We start from the raw sequence: 15,148 nt of genomic DNA, 5'->3' as shown, positions 1-15,148 counted from the left end.
TAGTTTGCTGTAAGTAAACCTTAGATAGGTACGAGATAGGTTGAGGATAGACGGACACTGATGATAGATAGATAGATAGATAGATAGATAGATATGATATAGATGAAAGATAGATAAGAGATGGATAAATATGATGTAGATAGATAATTAGATAGATAGATAGATGTGTACAGTATAAGTGCTGGGAGGCGTGTATATCCCACCCAGATACCTCAGCTGGGTGAGATAACTGAAATCCAGAAAGTTGCACTAGTTTCAGCAAAGTGTAGTTTGCTGAGACAGTTTTGTCTAGATGTTGTTCTGGGCTGGATTTCATGTGGACTGGGGGATAGGTTTGGTAGTGGGATCTGCCAGTCCATACCCTTCCACTACATGTATTGTCTTTTGGCAGAGGTGATCGCAGGTGACGCCTGCTGCTGTAATCAAGGAAGGATTACAACAACCCTCTGTGTATAACTTGGGGGGAGAAAGGCTGAGGAAGCCTGAGAGAGAGGGGAGCCTGAGAGACTCTGTGTGGTCTCAGCTAGGAGGGCTGAGGGGCCACGAGGCTTTGTAAAGCCTGAAGTTTGGGGTGCCCAGCGACGCTTACGGAAAGAGAGTCCCACTGTCAGAGTTGGTAGGACTTCTGGACCATCTCCCCCCAAGGGTGCTGGTGTGGTCACATCCTCGAGGCTGCTGGACCGTATATGGATGAGGAAGCTGGATCTAACCTCATGTGTGAACGGCGCTCTATAGGTGAGGCAGCGACAACACGTGTATTAGGTAGAACCCAGAAGGGCAGGTGTTTATTTTGAATGTTTATGAGTGTGATGGTCCTGAAGTGCCAAAATAAAGCACCTTTAGGACTTGAACCCCATTGTCAGAGGAGAAGTCTGTGATTGCGACCCCCTGAGAGAGAGAGAGCGATCCCTTACAATAGATAGAGAGATAAATATGATATAGATAGATAGATAGATAGATATGAATTGATGATTGATAGGTAGATAGATAGGAGATACAGTAGATGGATAGATAGATAGATAGATAGATAGATAGATAGATAGATAGATAATTAGATATGATTTGATGACAGGTGGATGGATATATAGATATGATATAGATGATAGATAGATAATTAGATAGATATGAATTGATGATAGATATATAATTATATAGTTAGATAGGAATTGATGATGGATAGATAATTAGATAGTTAGATAGATAGGAATTGATGATATATAGATATGATATAGATTGATGATAGATCAGAGGGGCGCCAGCTGCTGATGAGCCCCACTGATCACTGAAACAAAGAGACATTCAAAAGCTGATTAGCTGAAGATGAATTCATAGACTTCTATGAGTCTGTACTCCGCTAACTAGATCTACCTGAGGAAAGCAGAACAGAGCCAGTCACAGCCAAAGGGGCAGGCTCCTTGGTGGAGCACTTACGTTCCTCCTTTTCAGTGATCAGTAAGAGTTTCAGCGACTTCACCAATCAAAACTTTTCACTATGAAATGTATAAAGTTTATATGTATTAATATGCAGTAAGTACCTCCACATGAATATATTTTATTTAACTCATTTATATAGTGCCAACATATTCTTCAGACCTGTACTTAGATTATCATTGCACACAGTCCCTATTGGGGCTCCCAAACTAAATTCCACAGTAATCTGTCAGATTTATTTTGGTTTGTAGAAGAAACCGGAGTACCCAGAGAAAATCCACACAAACACAGGGAGAACATTAAAACCCCATGTAGATGTTGTCCTTGGATGGATTCAAACTCTGCACTTGTTTATTTACACTAAGCTATAAAATAGGTCCATGGTAGGGGCACTTACTTATTTGCTTTACTTCATGCACCATTGTAAATTGTACTTATCTTTGTCTTAATTGCATTTTCCAATTGGTGTTTCTTGAAAGTTTTCAACCATTTGTGTTCTACATTAACCTTCCGGTTTCACTGGCTCTGCAGAAAGAAGTTTGTGTTCCCAGTAGGAATGGGGATGCAGCTGCAGCCAGACTCCTTTAGCAGTAACCTATCTCCCTAAAAACAAATGGATTAAGCAGTTGAAATCCATCTTCTTTGTCCTTATGTCCTCCGACATCTGAAATTCATCTAATGTTTATGGCCAGCTTTAAAATATTGTCCAGCCTAAGAGCCAACAAAGCTTATAGCCCTAATGTGTGCCCCATAAAGAAAAAGAAAAAAACATACTCACCTCTCCACAGTCCTGCCATACCCTGTTCCCAGCTGCTTCCATGCCCTGTTCAAGAAAATGAGATCTCTGAGACCTGTGACTGGCTGCAGCGTTCACAGAACCAACTCACTTCCTGGTTTGGCGGGCAGGGGCACGGGCATGGTAGGACCATAAACAGGTGAGTATTTTTTTAGGACCCAAGCCCTCTCCATTTTGATTGACAGGACTAGGCACAATGATGTTTTCACTGTGTGGCCCTGTCAAAGTAGAGAAGGTGTGTCAGCTGCAGAGAGGGAAGAGCCTCTAGGTGTAATGGCAACGCCCCAGTTGCTCCCAGAGGCTCATTTGCATATAGTAAAGCATCATTTTTCTCAGCAATGTGGGCACATATGAATATGGGGCTCTCACAGATGTCTTGTGTAACAGGTTAGCCAGTTTCATAGGCACAAATCTGCTGACAGATGCCCTTTAAACTCTTATAAATTAGGTTTAAATGAGTGTTGTCACGGTAAGTAAGATAAGGGAAGGAAACAGAACACGACAAGGCAAACAAAACAACTGACTAGGCCCCAAATGCTAGGGAACAAAGGAGTCATCTCCTAGCAATTCCCAAAACACTTTCCCCAATCTGCTATGCCCATGTGCATATCTTGATGGTAGATATGCACATGCCCACGTACCTAAGACTATAACACACTGAACCAGACCCTCAGCTGTAGGGAAGAGGGAAAGAGACACCCAGCTCCTTCAACAACCGAAGGAGCTAGCGTCACCCTAGAGGCCTAGTAAAAACAGACACAGCAGGAAAAAGGGAAAATGACTTATCTAGAGATGTGTTGGAGCAGATGATCCACCAAACTTCCAGAGATTACACAAGGCAGAACTATAACGCACAAAGGCTATAGGGAGAGGGAGGAATAAATAGCCTCACCAATTACCTAAAGAACAACACCTGGGAGGAGGTGGGATTCAGTTCAAACCCACAACAAAACAAACTGTCAGATTGAGTCACGTGCAGCAACTCTGAAAGATCTCCTCAGAACACCCACAGGGCAGGGCGTGACAAGTGTTCAGGAGTGCAGAGATAAGGGCTACAGAAGAGCAACTCTCTGCAAAGAGTCTACAATGTCAGCGAAACCCTGAAGGCTACAGAAGATAAACGGTAGAACATTTTTTATAAAGCCCAAAAATGCCACAAAATTAAACCAATTCTTGAATCATTAAAAAATAGAGAACCCTCAAAAACCTAGTTAAAGGATTCACTCTTTACATTGTATTGAAACTGCATGGCGATCTGCAGACTGTTATGTTGGTGCTTTGTGGATTGCTTGTTAACCATGTAGTTAATGCAGACATATAAAAGTATTAAAATGTTCCTTGTATTGGTGTATTTCTCTTTGTAGCCTGTATTCATTGTAGAATAGAAAATAACAGACACATTATATCTTTCTCTTACAGAATGCACATGTAATCCAGCTGGATCTTTAAGTTCTACCTGCAGTAAGATTGGAGGACGATGTCAGTGTAAACCTAATGTCGTTGGAGGCTGCTGTGACCGGTGTGCCGTGGGCAGTTACGATTTTGGCCCAAGTGGTTGCCGAGGTAGGAAAATCACAGGATATTCTGAGGGGACATGTTGTGGAGGATGGGAAACATCCAGGGGTGGACTGGCCATAGACCCTACAGGAAAATTTCCCAATGGGCCGATGCCCAGAGGGCCACCAAAACCATTCTCTTAGCCAAAAGCCAGGTACAAAAAGATATGATGCTCCCAGCAATTATTAAATTAAGAAGTATTGTGTGCTGCATTGTAGTATCTGGGTCCACTTTTAGTTTTTTTTTTCCAGGGCCACTTTAAGTTTCCAGTCCGCCCCTGGAAACATCCTGTTTGGAAGCGATAGATATAATGCTTGACATATGATATCAACAACCATAGAAAAATGTTCTTCCTTTTCTGTCTCATTTCATAGAATGTGACTGTGATAGCAAAGGATCAATTAGTACCCTATGTGACCAGGTGAGTGGACAGTGTGCCTGCCGCAGAGACATACAAGGACGTCGCTGTGATAGCTGTTTGCCTGGATATTATGGATTTCCAAACTGCCGACCCTGTCAGTGCAATGGCAATTCAGAGACATGTGATCCATTTACTGGTGTTTGTAAAGGCTGCAAGGGATTTACCATTGGGACCAACTGTGAGCGGTAAGGAAACATGGCAGGGTGAACTCTCTCTTCACTTCTTTCTTCGTGATCATTACATTATTTTATATCAATTCCCGTGAAATTTATACAATTTACTAATATATTATATGTTTAAGAAAATCTGTGCTTTTAGAAGGTAAAGGGGTTTTCTGGGAATTCAGTATTGATGGTCTATCCTAAAGATAGGTCATCAATATCTAATTAGTAGGGGGTGAGCAATACTGCCTCTTCTTAGGTCAGTGACGTCATGTTCAAGGGTCACATGGCCTATACGCAGCTCAGTCTCATTCAAGTGAATGGGCCTGCAATGCTAAGCTCAGTCGCTATACAATGTATGGAGCTGTGCTTGGTATGTTGTGAGGAGGCCATTGCACTCGCCAGAGCTGCGCAAGCTCTTCATCAGTGGAAAGACTCCCACCCATCAGATATTGATAACCTATTCTGAGGATAAACCATCAGTTTTGTACTTCTCATGTGTGAGATCCGCTGGCTGTGTTAGCTATGTTCACACAAATAGCTAATATTCTTCCTGCAATGCATTTGAATATGCCATTTTGCACCCATACATTTTCCAGAGATTTTGAAATCCACAGTAAGTTTTATTGCTGCAGACCTGTTGCCATGTCTGACATATACCCAACCGGTAGCACCCAGTGGCCAATTTATTTATACATTTCTTGGAGGAGTAACAGAGGAATGGTTCTTCAGAATTGTAATTTTCACAGGAAATACGATTGTTTATTAAAAGAGATATTTCAAAACTTTGCCGTTTATTGTTGATCTTTGTTATCTTATGAATTGTTGTTATCTGTGGTACAATCAGTAAATGTAAATGCCCATTGCTGCCCAGCACATGGCACTAGCAAGAGTTAATGCTGCAAACAGTGGCGTACACACAATCCATGGAGCCCCGTTGCGAAACTGATCCATGTTTTTTTTTTTTAAGAACAACCAATCTTTCTTTGGTGGTTTGAAATGTCCTGATTTGTAAAACTGTGGAATACAATGAGGCTGTCTAATATACTGCACTGTAGCTGTCACATCCACTGTATATATAGAAATTGTTCTGATAACTAAAAGGGTTGTGTTACTATTAAATGTTATTTTGATATAATTCAGCATGAAAAACGAGTTACTTTTTTAAGATTTGTTCTCTTACAAAAATCCTTATGTTGTGAAATGTCCTGTTTACTACATTATAATGGTGCTCCTTTGTGGCTGGCTCAGCACTATGAAGTGCCCTTTGCGCTGTGGCATTAGAAGAATTTTGGTATCTGACTTTTAGTCTACCCAGACTGTCTATTACTCTGTAATTCCTCTAGCGCTGTTCGATGGAAACAGTAGGTTTAAAGAGCACACCAAATGCTTGAAATAACTTCTTTATTAACTTCAACTTTTCTTCATATAACACTGCCGCCTCCGCAGCAGATAGTCCATGAACATAACACTTGTTGAAAAGATATCGCAAAATGGCGGTATGATTAAGATGGTGGTTTAACTGTTCAATCTTGTCATTCAACATAAAATGGTGGATATATTTCTCTCTTGAGTATCTGTACTAGCACTTTATGATCTCTCTGAGAGGTATATCTGAGGTCTAACTAATAGTTCTGCTTGCTCAACTTGGTTTGCAGTATGCAATTGATTATGATCTGGTATGAGCAGTTTGCAGTTTGTATGCAATTTGTATGGAATCTAGTTTGTATGCTTGCAATTTGTATTTGCAATTGTAGTTTGATTTGGTTGCAATTGGTGGAACTGTAAGTAAACACACATATATCTAGTTCAGTATACAGTTCTAAACACAATACTAACAATTTGAACATTATCTAACTGTTTTAAATACCTATTTTGGCCTCTTGTTCCCATAAAACGCAGCTCTCAGTGGAGTGAATGTCTCTTCAGCTCCTGTCTCTGGTGAATAATGATTCTAGCAGCAGGAGCTGGGGGAATTCCAAGACAGGCTGTGTGTGAGGCTGGCTGTGATTAGTGAAAACTCTTGTTGTGTGAGAAGCTGGCTGTGATTGGTCTAGACTTCTGCCCAGCAACAACAGATTAACACTATATTTTATGTTTCTGCTGTGTCACAGAGCTTACCTTACATTGCAAAATGAATCTTAAAGGCATATTATCTTTTTCTGCTTCCGTGAACACAAAATATAACAGTAATATGACATCCAAATCATGATGTCACAATAAATAACTCTGTTTTTGTCCTTAACACATAAACATAGGAACTGTATTAAGGCTATCGGCAGCTTCAGCTGCATAAACATACAAGCTAAATTAGCAACCTAGGACAAGTCTTAGCTGGCCAGCTACACCCTTGGTGTTTACTCTGTATAGCAATGTGTAAGTCCACCTACTGAGGTGTTCACACATGCTAATTTCCATACTTCAACTGCCACCAGCCATATCTACTGTTAGAATCTGTGACAGTAAGGGTCCATTCCGGTCCATGGCTCCACAAAATAAAAAGCATGTCCTATTCTTGTCAATCCTCTATTAAGTGCCGGTGATGTGCGGCGTCAGTGTTTTGCGGACCCTTACAGGGAGAGAGCTGTAGCAGACAGGATATGCCCCATGAGCTGTGATAGGGAGAAAGCTGCATCAGGAAGGACAATTCTCCTGGGAAAGGACACCACCCTGAGCTGTCAGCTTAAAGAGAATCTAGCAGAGAAAGTAGAGCAATTGCTGAGGAGATCTCTGGATCCATTTGGGGTACAGGGCTGATTCTAGCCTTGTTAGAAAGTGATTGTCTGGAACTACAGTCGTGGCCAAAAGTTTTGAGAATGACATAAATATTTGTTTTCACAAAGTTTGCTGCTAAACTGCTTTTAGATCTTTGTTTCAGTTGTTTCTGTGATGTAGTGAAATATAATTACACGCACTTCATACGTTTCGGCTTTTATCGACAATTACATGCAAAGAGTCCGTTTTTGCAGTGTTGGCCCTTCTTTTTCAGGACCTCTGCAATTCGACTGGGCATGCTCTCAATCAACTTCTTGGCCAATTCCTGACTGATAGCAACCCATTCTTTCATAATCACTTCTTGAAGTTTGTCAGAATTAGTGGGTTTTTGTTTGCCCACCCTCCTCTTGAGGATTGACCACAAGTTCTCAATGGAATTAAGATCTGGGGAGTTTCCAGGCCATGGACCCAAAATGTCAACGTTTTGGTCTCCTAGCCACTTAGTTATCACTTTTGCCTTATGGCACGGTGCTCCATCGTGCTGGAAAATGCATTGTTCTTCACCAAACTGTTGTTAGATTGTTGGAAGAAGTTGCTGTTGGAGGGTGTTTTGGTACCATTCTTTATTCATGGCTGTGTTTTTGGGCAAAATTGTGAGGGATCCTACTCCCTTGGATGAGAAGAAACCCCACACGTGAATGGTCTCAGAATGCTTTACTGTTGGCATGACACAGGACTGATGGTAGCACTCACCTTTTCTTCTCCGGACAAGCCTTTTTCTTGATGCCCCAAGAAAAAGGCTTTGCCCCAGTCGTCAGCAGTCCATTCATTATATTTTCTGCAGAAGATCAATCTTTTGGAGAGAAGTGGCTGCCCTTCTTGACACCAGGACATCTTCCAAAAGTCTTCGCCTCACTGTGCGTGCAGATGCACTCACACCTGCCTGCTGCCATTCCTGAGCAAGCTCTGCACTGGTGGCACTCCGATCCCACAGCTGAATCCTCTTTAGGAGACGTTCCTGGCGCTTGCTGGACTTTCTTGGATGCCCTGAAGCCTTCGTAACAAGAATTGAACCTCTTTCCTTGAAGTTCTTGATGATCCTATAAATTGTAGATTGAGGTGCAATCTTAGTAGCCACAATATCCTTGCCTGTGAAGCAATTTTTTGCAACGCAATGATGGCTGCACGCGTTTCTTTGCAGGTCACTATGGTTAACAGTGGAAGAACAATGATTTCAAGCATCACCCTCCTTTTAACATGTCAAGTCAGCCATTTTAACCCAATCAGCCTGACATAATGATCTCCAGCCTTGTGCTTGTCAACATTCTCACCTGAGTTAACAAGACGATTACTGAAATGATCTCAGCAGGTCCTTTAATGACAGCAATGAAATGCAGTGGAAAGGTTTTTTTGAGATTAAGTTCATTTTCATGGCAAAGAAGGAATATGCAATTCATCTGATCACTCTTCATAACATTCTGGAGTATATGCAAATTGCTATTATAAAAACTTAAGCAGCAACTTTTCCAATTTCCAATATTTATGTAATTCTCAAAACTTTTGGCCACGACTGTATATATGTCAGATTTTTATTTTTAACATAAATAATGGCATAAGCCCTTTAAGCTGTATACAACTAGTACATAACCTCTTTTCATGGCACTACACACACACTAACCATTTAATCAACAAGTACTAATAAATTACCAGCAACAATCCCAGATTATCCTCTGCTGGACCTCCAATGTTCTTTCTGTAGCCTACTAGAGGAACCTAACTCAGCTCAGCATTATTATAAAGAATGTAATTATATTAAATGTTTTTTTATATTTTTTATGTTTTTATAATGATTTCTATTCTTTACATGATAGGTGCCTTAATCATTATTATGGCAATCCAATAACAGGACAACCATGTCGCCCATGCATGTGTCCAGGATCTCCTACAAGCAATCAGTATTTTGCATATTCTTGTCAACATGACAGTGAGACCATGGAGGTGACTTGCAACTGTCTTGAAGGTTATACAGGTAACTTCCGATTAAAATGGATATCTGATCATGATACATCAATATAATGTGCTTTTATAATAGTAATATAGGGTTCAAATGCAGAGTACATTGAAGCACAAATACCTATCTGGATACCACAAGGGTAATAAAATAAACTTGATAAACACTGTAGATAAAGACGCAATTAAAGTGATACTATCATGCTTCTAATATAGGGTAAAATATATGCAATAGATAATACTTCATATGACGGTGGAATAGAAAATGGGTTTAGAGATCATGGTACCTGCCAGGTTTGTCTTACACCCAGATACAAAAACAATTATGAAATATGAAATAAAGAACAAAAAATAATAATAAAACCTAACTTGATTCAACAAAATCCTACAAGTGATACAAAGCACAAGAAGACAAAAAGCAGAAGTTTAAAGCTGGTTTCCATTTCTCAACATAAATGTCAATTATGAACAGCATTTTCCAATATTTAATATTTTACAGTTATTACAATCATTAGTGCCTGTTTAAACAGGGCAATGTGCTGCCTACGAATTAATTTTTGGCGCTGCATAAAATTTGATCCCCCAACAAATAAGTATTTACTCATTTGTTGGTGATTGGTTGCACATTTATACAGGCCAGTTATTGGGAACAAGTGTTTGTTTGAAGGTTTGTTCCTAATAATTGGCCCAATCATATGAACGTGTAAATGGGCCCTTTCTATACCCTTTATTCAGAAAGAAATCTAAATCAAAGGGAAAATCAGCACACAGAGCAGTTGATTGATAAATCAAAGAATTGAGAAATGTTTCTGTAGCTAGTCACTGTTATAGCAATTACTTTTGAATCAATATTATAGGTGAATATAAGAAACTTTGTAATATATCTGTTCAGAAAAAAATGTTTCTCCCCAACCCCTCCTAAACTAAAAATTTCTGCTAAGTCCATCCTGACAGACAAGATAGATAAGCTCATTGCCCAGGTAAGTCTATGGTTAAAGAAGGCATGAACTGCAGTGAGAGGTAAGAGACAAAAAAGCAACAACAAAAAAAAAGTCTATGGAGAGGAAGAAGTAAGTTTGTTAAATCGTCAGTGACCTTTTAAGCTGGTGAAATGATGCCAGTATATACTGCATTTATGTATTTAATTGAAATGTTGTACTTCGTTCCGTATCATCTTTCTTAGGAAAGAACTGTAATGAATGTCCTGATGGCTTTTATGGAAATGTGGAAGAAGGGGAAAAGTGCTCACCATGTCAATGCAATAGCAACATTGATGTAAAAGATCCTGACTCGTGTGATAAGATTACAGGAGAGTGCATGAAGTGCATGAATAACACATATGGTCCAAATTGTGAATCCTGTCTACCTGGTTACTTTGGATCAGGACTTCATCAAAACTGTTCAAGTAAGCTTACCGTAAAATATGTTCTCTGGTTTTCTAGTTTCGTTAGGCTCTTATGTGCTATTATTTGTGTAATTTTCCCAAAATCTGGGATAGAGTGTGACACAAATGGTTCAAGTTTCAATTATTCACTTTCTTTGCCATATCTGGTATTTTCAAGTATTTTCACAACCAAGTTTTAGAAATCTTTTTATTGCCCAACTATTTTATCTTCATGATCGATAAAGACGTGGAAAATACAAGTGATTATTCTGTAACCTTTCTGTTACCTAATGACAGCAGATAACAGCACCTATCATTAAAGGACAATTTACTAACCAAATGATCATTTGAACACACAGTACAGTGGGAAAGAATATGATCAAAGAGAGTAGGTCTTCACTACACGTCTATACAGACAGTAGGGATGAGCAAATTTCTCAAAAATTCGATTTGGCCGGTTCACCAAATTTTTCTAAAAGATTCTATCCGAATTTATTCGTGGCAAATAATACTAAAAATTTTGCTACACATTGCTTGTGCTCCAATGTCCTCCTCCTCCAGTTCAGCCCCCACAGGGCTCATGTGGCTGTGAGATGTAGACGCCACGTCTTCAGTCCCCTGAACAGCCAGATTTACCAGCATCTGTTCCAGGATATGAAGTAGTGGAAGGATGTTGTTCATCCTGTAGTCCTGGCGGCTGACAAATAACCTGAGCATTGAAGTTACACAGGGGAGTACTCCTGTCCGCTTGGATCATCAAGAAATCATTTATGGCCTTTCTCTGTTTGTATAGTTGGTCCAACATATGGATGGTGGAATTCCAATTGGTGGAAACGTCACATATCAGCCTATGTTGGGGGACACCAGTCTGCCGCTGCAGCTCAAGGGGGGGGGGTGCTTCCATAAGTGCATGAATACTGTTGTCTCTTCGCAATCGCTTTGGTGATCTCAGTGTAATATTACCCATTTAGAAAACCCTTCGAAGGCAACATCTTAAATATTGGAAACCGTTTTGGGGCTCCACATACTAAAAAGGATGTGGGAGAACTAGAAAGGGTTCAGAAACGATGATCCGATTATTAACTGGAGTGAAAGGTCTGTCTTCTAAGGAGAGCTTAGAGTGTTCTCATTTATGTGTACTGTGGTCAGTAAAAAGAACTGGCACAGGATTTATTCATTCCAAGTGCGATGACCGAGCCCCAGGGGTGTAATGAGTGCACGGTGAGAGTGGTGATGTGCTGACTGGGTGCAGTAGTACTTACTTTTCTGTAGCTCCCTGGACCGGCCTGCAGTGGAGGGGAAGACAGCAAGAAATCCACCAGGGAACTCTCTATTGCAGGGAACACCAGCCAGATGGAAGTTGAGGTGCCCTTGATGGTATAGGTGTTTAAGACGCTTTGGTGGCTGGGCCCCTGTCTTCGAGATGCCAGCACTGTAAGGTGCAATTAAGAGATGGAGTAGAATGATGAGAGAGGCAGTAGTTGAACCAAACAGGAACTTTACTTGTAAGTTGTAGTCTTGCAATAAGTAGCATTCAATAGAAGTACTTTGTCTTACATGAAGTTGGTAAAGCTGATAAAGCTGCAAATCCCAATTAGCAGGCTCTGTCAGGTGATCTATGTAGATTCCAGGTTAACGTATGCAAGAGTAATGATGATAATTTACTTGGTTCCTGATCTTGCTCTGGCTATTCAGTCTTGCAATAATATGGATCCTCTGGTACTAATAGTATACAACCCAAGGGCGGTCACCCTCATGGCAGGCAAACTCTCTGCTCCATTGTTTGAAAAGGTTGTCTGAACTTTAGTCCAAATAGTGGCTGGCCTTGACTCTACAATGTAGGATTACTAAATCCTGCTTTTGGATTCTAAATGTTCAAGTAGCTTACCTCCTGGGCAAGGCCCAGGAGAACAGAGCGAAGTCTGTATCCTCTCCTCCTCCTAACTCCTCACTCTTAATCTCCCCTCTAACTTCCTGTGGCTAACCTATATAAATGGTGTTATAGTGACCTCTAGTGTTGGTAGTTGTAATGCATTTTCCAGCCTGTAATATGAATTTAGCAGCATTGACCAAGGAAAAGACAATGATTAGTGCAAGATGACATGAAAGGGCATATAGTATTTGGGAGTGGCCCATATACACATAAGTGGGGCACTACACAAGAACAAAGGATCGGGAACCTTCATTATGCGTGAAGGAGAGGAGATTTAGAAATCAATAGAAGAAAGTATTCTCTACAGTTACAGTAGTCAAACTATGGGATGCCCTACCCCAAGATGTAGTAGTGGCAGAGACTATATCAGCATAAAAAAAAAGGCTAGATGTTTATCTAATAGCAAATGACAAAGTATATGATGCTGTATAATTGGTTGAGAAATTCTGAACTTGCTCTAGACCTGTGTATATTTTCAACTTCTGTTACTAAGTTTTTTTTCCTACCAAAGACATTCAAGGTACAGTGCTGCCCATAATTATTCATACCACTGGCAAATTTTGACTTAAAGTTACTTTTATTCAACCAGCAAGTAATTTTTTGATGGGAAATGACATACATGAGGTGTCTCCCTAAGGGTAATAAGACGATATGGAAGAGGCATTTTTGTAGGGAAAAAAACATTTCTCAGCTTTTATTTACATTTGAGCAAAAAGTGTCCAGTCCAAAAATAGAAAAGCCTTTATTGGCTAGTTCAGCAATCAAACGCTTCCTATAATTGCAGACCAGTTTTTTGCATGTCTCCACAGGTATTTTTGCCCATTCATCTTTAGCAATGAGCTCTAAATCTTTCAGGTTGGAGGGTCTTCTTGCCATCACCCTGATCTTTAGCTCCCTCCACAGATTCTCAATTGGATTTAAGTCTGGACTTTGGCTGGGCCCCTCCAAAACATTAATGTTGTTGTCTGCTAACCATTTCTTCACCACTTTTGCTGTGTGTTTTGGGTCATTGTCATGCTGAAATGGGTCAGAACCAAAACAGAACCAGGACAGGTGCCCAAGGCCAAGATTCTCTGCAGACTGCCTGATGTTGTCGTTGAGAATCCTCATGTATTGCTCTTTTTTTATGGTGCCATTTACTGTGATTAGGTTCTCTGCTCTGGTCCATTGGCTGAAAAACACCCCCAAAGCATTAGGTTCCCACCACTATGTTTGACAGTGGGGATGGTGTTCTTTGGGTTGAAGGCTTCTCCCTTTTTACGCCAAATGAAGGAAACATCATTGTAACCAAACAATTCAATTTTTGTTTCATCTGACCATAATACAGACTTTGTCCAGATTAGCTTTTGCAAAGGCCAAGAGAGCTTTTGTGTGCCTTATCTGGAGAAGTGGAACCCAGCAGTGTGCAGTGTCCGTTGAATTGTCTGCCTTGAGACATTGCCACCAACAGAGGCCAGATTCACCAGGATGGCCTTGGTGGTGATCCTTGGATTCTTTTTTAACCTCTCTATCCTGGCCAGCACAGGTGTCACTTTTGGCTTCCGACCACGTCCTCTGAGATTTTCCACAGTGTGGAACATCTTGTATTTTTGCTCAAATGGAAATAATAGCTGAGAAATGTTTTAATTTTCCCACAATAATGCCTCTTGTACATCGTCTTATTATCTTTTGGGAGACACCTATGTCATTTCCTGTCAAAAAATTACTTGCTGGTTGAATAAAAGTAACTTTAATTCAAAATTTGCCTGGGGTAAGAATAATTATGGGCAGCACTGTAAATCTACAGGATAATCCTTGAATGTTTAAAAGATAGAAGACTTCACCTATTTGGATACCTGGGATGCCCTGACTACTATTTTACCAGATGTCGAGGCCACCATCCATTGCATTCAATTAAATGGAGTGATAGCCATATGTCTGCAACTTTCTGCATTCAAGTATATTGGAGTTCCAGAACCAGCCAAGCTTGCGCTGGATATTCCAAAAGTTAATTTTATGGGAAAATCCTTTAAGTCAGAATCATAGGAATAACTATTATCATGGAATACGTTTCATAGAATCTGCATATGCCACTTCTGTTTCTTATATGACAGAGAAGACAAACAGAAATACCTATGCTCTGATGACACATTATTTTAATAATGTAATTTTTTTTTCTCCGAGGTTGTATTTGCAATCCGAAAGGAACAAATGCTCAGAATTGTTACATTTATGAGGAAGTTGGAGAATGTGTCTGTGACAGGACTACGGGACAGTGTCCATGCTTGCCTAACGTGGTTGGCATTAGCTGTGATAAATGTGCTTCTGGATACTGGGGCTTCAATACTGCAAAAGGATGTCAACCCTGTAACTGTTCCCTCAATAATTCCTATGGAAACCAATGCAATCAGGTGTGAAACATTCTGAATCTGACATGCATTTCTCTGAATAAAATACTCTACTAATATGTCCCACAAAATATAGCATCCACATACTAAGGTTGGGTTTCCATTCTCAGGCTTTTGATGTCATTTTTGAAGACAAAGCCAAGAGTGAATCATAGGTGGAGGACATGTATATAAGAAAAACTGTCATATTCTCTTTTTGATTCCAATCCTGGCTTTGGCTTCATAAATAGCATAATAAATCTGTAAAATGTGTAAACCTGGGGAATATAATGGAGTAAATAAGTTATTAGCTGTTTCTGATAAACAAACCAAGGAGATTTTTAGTGGTGATGGAAAGGACTAAGGCAGTTCTT

At 40.1% G+C, this 15,148-nt stretch overlaps 1 protein-coding gene across 1 annotated transcript in view; it reads left to right on the top strand.

Annotated features, from left to right (window-relative positions):
* Positions 1–15,148, top strand: part of LAMB4 (laminin subunit beta 4) — a 139,819-nt gene that overhangs the window by 37,954 nt on the left and 86,717 nt on the right. Inside the window, exons 19-23 of the mRNA XM_044277174.1 lie at positions 3,647–3,790; positions 4,159–4,390; positions 8,953–9,110; positions 10,275–10,496; positions 14,572–14,798. Of these exons, the coding sequence (XP_044133109.1) occupies positions 3,647–3,790; positions 4,159–4,390; positions 8,953–9,110; positions 10,275–10,496; positions 14,572–14,798 (983 nt within the window). The remainder of the gene's footprint in view (positions 1–3,646; positions 3,791–4,158; positions 4,391–8,952; positions 9,111–10,274; positions 10,497–14,571; positions 14,799–15,148) is intronic.

The sequence above is a fragment of the Bufo gargarizans genome, chromosome 2 (genome assembly GCF_014858855.1).
Source record: "Bufo gargarizans isolate SCDJY-AF-19 chromosome 2, ASM1485885v1, whole genome shotgun sequence".
NCBI lineage: Eukaryota > Metazoa > Chordata > Amphibia > Anura > Bufonidae > Bufo > Bufo gargarizans.
The sequence above is the reverse complement of the archived record's forward strand: the minus strand, read 5'-3'. Positions and strand labels throughout refer to the sequence as shown.